This window comes from Meleagris gallopavo, chromosome Z (assembly GCF_000146605.3).
Source record: "Meleagris gallopavo isolate NT-WF06-2002-E0010 breed Aviagen turkey brand Nicholas breeding stock chromosome Z, Turkey_5.1, whole genome shotgun sequence".
In the NCBI taxonomy this organism is placed as follows: domain Eukaryota; kingdom Metazoa; phylum Chordata; class Aves; order Galliformes; family Phasianidae; genus Meleagris; species Meleagris gallopavo.
Window position 1 is genome coordinate 16,130,189 of NC_015041.2, and position 5,971 is coordinate 16,136,159.

The 5,971-nt window shown below is 37.3% G+C and overlaps 1 protein-coding gene across 3 annotated transcripts in view; it reads left to right on the forward strand.

The window, feature by feature from the left end:
• GPBP1 (GC-rich promoter binding protein 1) overlaps positions 1-5,971 on the forward strand; it is a 41,533-nt gene that overhangs the window by 24,679 nt on the left and 10,883 nt on the right. For all 3 annotated transcript variants that reach the window (XM_010725440.3, XM_019610404.1, XM_019610405.2), the window contains exons 3-6: positions 2,753-2,876; positions 3,349-3,572; positions 4,227-4,293; positions 5,731-5,915. In XM_010725440.3, coding sequence (XP_010723742.1) covers positions 2,753-2,876; positions 3,349-3,572; positions 4,227-4,293; positions 5,731-5,915 — 600 coding nt within the window. The remainder of the gene's footprint in view (positions 1-2,752; positions 2,877-3,348; positions 3,573-4,226; positions 4,294-5,730; positions 5,916-5,971) is intronic.

Sequence of the window (5,971 nt, forward strand, 5' to 3'; positions counted from 1 at the left end):
ATGATCTGAGGAGAAACAAACTAATTTACTAAATATAGTATCAGAATGTAATATAACACACCATAAAACAATATAATTAGAATTGAAGCTAATAAGTATGAGAGTGTCCGAAAGGTGGATAAGCCTCACCATAACACTGAGATGAGATGTGCAGTCCAGTTGAGTAGCAGAGAGGAGAGCAGACAAGGAAGGTGGCATCAGGTGACCTTGCCAGGGGTTATATCTCCTCTCTGACTGCAAAGCCCCCTGGGGTGCGTAGTTCTTCTCTTCCGGACAGGTGCCCAGAACTGGAGCATAAACAGTTTAAATCCTAGTGCACTACATGATGTTGTGATGTGGAATACCAATGACCAAAAGTCATAAAACCATAACAGCTTTCTTAATATGACTGATACAGCTCACATTTTGACTGAAATCCACTTCATCTATTGATACTCCTTTCTTATTACTTATTACTTAGCTAAGTAATCAACTTAGTAAGTTCTAGCTTAGTAATCAACTTCTGCTGAGAAGCCTTATTTCAGGCCTGGAAATAATATATTTGCATCAGTGCAGTACTGCAATTGGGCTGACGTGAATAGTGAGGCCATCTTGGAATACAGGCAAAGTTTTTCTGGAAGGATTTCTGTACAGGACGTCTGAGGCAATTGCAGATGGGTGAATTTCTTTCTTTCTTTTTTTTTTTTTTCAGAGTTAGCTGTTACTTTGTGTTAAAGCAGTAAGACTTATGCTTCAGAAATCTGTTTTGCTTTGTTTCTTGTCAGGCTGAATTGAGTCAGATAATTTCTCAGTTTCCAGAAATTGCTGATAAGTATCCTCTTGATTACGAAGTTTTCTGTATTCTTTGCAACAAGAGTCTTGATAGGCTGATATCTCCATCATGTGGGGAAAATGCAAACTGCATGATCTTTGTACACAGTGTAGCAGCTCCAGATGCGTTATATCAAGTACAGCTTAAACAGTATATGTAAAGTGTTATCACTTACACTTTGAGAGAGTGTGATTGTTCTTCAAGGTTATTAAAAGAAATGAAACTCCAAAGGCAATATTAGTAGGTTATGTTGTGTAAATTAACATGCAGAGCTATATTCTAAAATGTTACCTACCATCGGCAAGTCTGGAGCTTTTGGATTTTAATGGCTAATTCAAAGCTTGCTTATAACTGACATGGAGATTCCTTACCATTTATTAACCACATAAATCACTTGACAATTTTTTGTTGCTTTCTGACTGCTTGGTTGTTTTTTCTCTTCTTTCCTCTCCCATCTCCAAGTTTGCAGAGTTTCCAGGTCTCAAATTGAGAGGGATTTCTATAAAATTTGATAATGCATACTTCATATTTAAATGTATTTATTGTTTATTCGAGGTTGAATTTCAAATAGTGGATTTTGAACAGCACCTTGAGTGCTGCAAATTGTATTAATAGAAGAACTAGTGAATTTTTGTGTGCTGGTCCCTTGATAGAGTTGGTGATGGGAAAAAAAATTTCAGCATACTTTCCAGAGCAGCAAAATCTTTTACTGTGGCTTCCTTTCATTTTTCCTACTTATTTTGATCAGTGGAATAATTAAAATATTACTAGAGTTAATGGATAACAACTGAATTTAACTCTGGGGCTTAAATTTTCACTCATGTTCATTCATGGCTGCATTACAATGATATTTTCAGTGTTTATCTTTGTAGTTACAAAAGATACACCATTTCTAAATGATGCATCATGTGGGTTAATGGCAACAAGTAGAGCTGCATTTGCTATTAGTCTGAATTCTGTAGTGTCAGTGTTAATTATATAAGGCTGCTTTTGAAGTAATGACTCCTATTTTATTATGTTGATCCATGATGTCAGAGGTGAATGTTGATGGTACAGCAGTAGACATTGTATCTTCCCTCTAGTATCCAATTACTTTTATACTGTGTGACAGGTGGCAGCAGAAGGGCAGTACCCACTGGTATTCATTGGAACTTGCTGAAGTTGATGGAGACCAAGCAGTGGACATGAGCACAGCATGGCAGTGGGTGGTGTGTTTTAGCAGCGGTGATGTTGGCAGTGGGTCACTTCTGTTGGAACAAATTTTTGTCAATGTGGCTCTCATTAATGGCTGGTGAAACTGCATAGCTAATGGTGGTGAATCTGTTGAAAGAGATTGTTTTGTAGCAGAGAATTTGCTCTATCTAATAGTGTTCTTATGGTCTTTGTATCTGTTGTAAATTCAGTGGCATATGGGAAGTGGTTATCATGACAAGAACTTCTTGCATTTATATAGCCTTGCAGATTATGCTTTGCCTTTTTTTTTTTTCTTCACGTGTTTTCATCATCTCTTCAGATGTGTCACTCCCACTCTTGTCTAAGGCAGTGCTCAATTTTGCTTCAGTTCTGGCTTCAGGTTATAAATTTTAATGTTTGCCTTCCATTCCCAACTATGATCTTGTGTCCTTCCTTACCTTTTTAAAATTTCTCCTTTGCTGTAACGCATCACTTGTCTCCATTCTGCTGCCAAACTTAAATAAACACTTGCATTTTTGCTGTGTGTCACAATCATGGTCCTCAGCGTTTTTTGGTATCCTCGAGTGGAAAATATACCTTCTGATTCTATTGGTTTAAAGGATGATGACATAATTTTGAACATGCATATACTTGAGAATTGCTGTATCATCTCCCAAAATCTTTTTTAAAATTGTATGTACCGAATAATACTTATGTTAGAGTTCTGATAATTCAGCTCTTGTTATTAATCAGATATTTTCTTTACAGTCATCATTGAACTTTGAGAAGCATTCTGAAAATTTTTCATGGACAGAGAATCGTTATGAAGCAAATCGCAGAAGGCACAACTCTTCTGATGGATTTGATCCTAACACTGGACGACCTAATGGAGGTATAATTTAGATTTCATGAAATGTTTTAAATGCATTTACATCATGGCTTTCTAGCATTCTGACTAGAAAAAAAAATCTTAGCTCTATCTTAAACACTATGTTCTGTAGTAAAACAGAGGCAACAGAAAGTCAGATCTTCTTGAAGATGGTAGGAGGAGTATGGGTTGGTTGGAATAGTCCATTTCTGTTGAGAAAGGCTGTGGAGTTGATTCTTTGGCCAACACATGTAAATGAAAAGCCAAGAAAGGAGGCTGAGTAATCATTATATTGGACTTCTGTCATCTTTTTCCATCACTGTTACGTGAGTCTTTCCTGCTGGTTGTAGTGAATGAAAACTTAAGTTCACTATGCAGTTACGTCCCACTGTATAGATAGAGCTGCTTGCTTAAATTCTCTAACAATTTTGCAGAAGCAGATTTGTTGTTCCAAAACTACTTATAGTTATGTTTCTTTTAAATTTAAAAATCTAAGGGCATTTTGGGAGGAAAGAGAAGAATGGTTGGCGTTCACAAGGCAGAAATGGTACAGAAAATATAAACCACCGTGGAGGATACCATGGTGGAGGTTCCCGCTCTCGTGCCAGCACTTTCCACTGTGGAAAAAGCCAGGGACTGCATGAGAACAATGTACCTGATAATGATCCTGGGAAAAAGGAAGAGAAGGAAGTACCCAAGCAATTTGAGGCTGAGGATTTTGTAAGTTAATTGTGATTATAGTTGTTGTTTCTGCAAGTGCCATTTTGTCCATTACAAGCTACTTCATGAGATTTTACCAGTTACAGATCATCATATAAGGCATCGCACTTCCCATAGGTAAGAGGGTATGAGTCATTTGTCCACTTACTTGTTTCTCTTCTTACTCTCCCATTTTTATCATTGCATTTTTATTATTGCAGAGTGAAATTAGCTGGGTTCTGAGTTTATACTCTTTTGCCACGGTTTACTGTGGCATATGTATTAAGCTCTATGAAATTATCTTATTTGATAATCTAAAGTACTGACAATGTGGTCTTTCTGACCATTTGGAATTCTGTGTTTCAACCTAGAATTCTAAGGTGTAAGAGGAAAGCAGAGCTTTCTCTTTGAAGAGCCATACATCATTGTATTTTGTTTTGTGGATTTTTCATTGTTTTGTTTTCCGTGGGCAGTTAATATAATGGTATTGACTGTTACTTTAATGTTGGAGAAGAGAAACAAGTAAGCATTGATAAATTTGGTGCTCAGAGGAAATATTCTGTCTCCATTTAAAAATCTTGGGCAGCGGATACTGTCATGATTATTTATTTAATTGGTCCTAAAATTCAAGAGTTTTAAATTTTCATTTTAAATAATGATATATTTTCCTTTCAGCCGTCTTTGAATCCTGAATATGAGAGGGAGCCAAACCAGAATAAATCTTTAGCAGCGGGTGTGTGGGGTAAGTATTTTTAATGTTGAATACAAAAATGTAAAAAAATGTTTTATTCGAAACACAGGAGTTTCTTTTAGGATATTACAAAGATGCGGAAATTACAAATTGAGGAAGTTTCGATATTATTGCAGTGTGAGAATCTTCTTGTAGGAGAGGTAGCACTTCTGTTTGGATATAAATGCTGGTCTCTAGATGCAGCCACAGCTAATGTTCTTAGCCCAGAATGAGTGTGCATCTTTTTGTAAGGATGTCAAGAATTTGTCTCCCAGGAGGAAATGTGCTAAAAGTAGGTCACTGGTATTAGTGGTGTGATTTCTAGCTTTGTGAAAGAATGCTTCTTAGTAATTAGAACTGTTGAAAAGATTGAAGAGAAATCATGACATGGAGGTCATAAACTGGTTGATGCTGTGTCTAGAGTAGTTTGCATGCACTCCTGTCATGTTTATAGAGGCCTCAGGGTGGTATGTTTGGCTCTAAACTGAGCTGTTAATATGCAAATAATAATTCTTCGTAATCTTAGAGGAAAATATAAAAGCCATACTTTCTTTTGAAGATGTGACAAAAAGGGCAAACTATATTTTGGGGTACATTAAACACAACATAATCAGTTATTAAGAGGTGATTTTTCTGTTATATTCAGTGTTAGTACACCCTAGCCGTGCAGACTGATGTTGAGATCATTGGAAGCATCCATAGGAGGTATCAGAGCTGGTAACAGGACTGGACGGCATGTCTTGCGATGAAAGGCTGAGGGCATTTGGGTTGCTCAGTCTAGAAAAGAGGAGGCTGTTCCCCGCAGCTCCCTGAGGAGAGTGAGCTGAGGGAGGTGCCACACTCTGCTCTTGGGAACTGATGGCAGGACAAAAATTGCACAAAGCTGCGAGGGAAGGGTCAGACTGGACAACAGGAAACACTTACTTACAGTTAAGGTGGTCTAACACTACAGGAGGTGGTCTAACACTACAAGAGGCTTCCTGGTTAGGTTGTTGATGCCATGTGTCCATGTGTTTTTCAGTGGTCAAGAGGCTTTTGGGTAATTCCCTCTAATGTGCTGTAACTTCTCTTTAGCTCTGAGGTAGTCAGGCAGTTCTACTAGATGATATTTGAAGGCCCCTTCCTACTGAACTGTTTTATTCTATTAGCAATTAACAGTATTTTGATATTAGATTTGTCAGCAAGAGCAGTGTAGCTAGTTTCTTTGACTGAGGAATATCTTTATTTTTTGAAAGTAAAATTCTTGTGTTGTCAAGATCAATTTTTTTACTAATGATGGCTGTGGAAAATAGAACAGGTCTTCAGTTTATCTGGGTTTGTACAGTAGGTTATTTTGGAACTAATGCTGAAAAAGTTTCTGCTTTATGCCTCTGGGCCATGTGGCTATCCAGTACCCTGTGAACTAGAAACTTAAGACTATATACATGCACAAGATTTTTTTTTTTTTAGAGTATCCTTTGAACCCTAAATCCAGATCTCCAAGGATGCTCGTCATTAAAAAGGGCAGTACAAAAGAACTGCAGATATCTGGATTCCCTGTAGTAGGAAATCTTCATTCACAGCCAGTAAAAAATGGTACTGGCACTAATGTTTATAAAGGATTAGTCCCTAAACCTGCCACTCCATCTGCAAAGGTGAGTCTTTGATAGTATTGGCATGAATTACATGCTGGGAGGGGAAAAAAATTAAA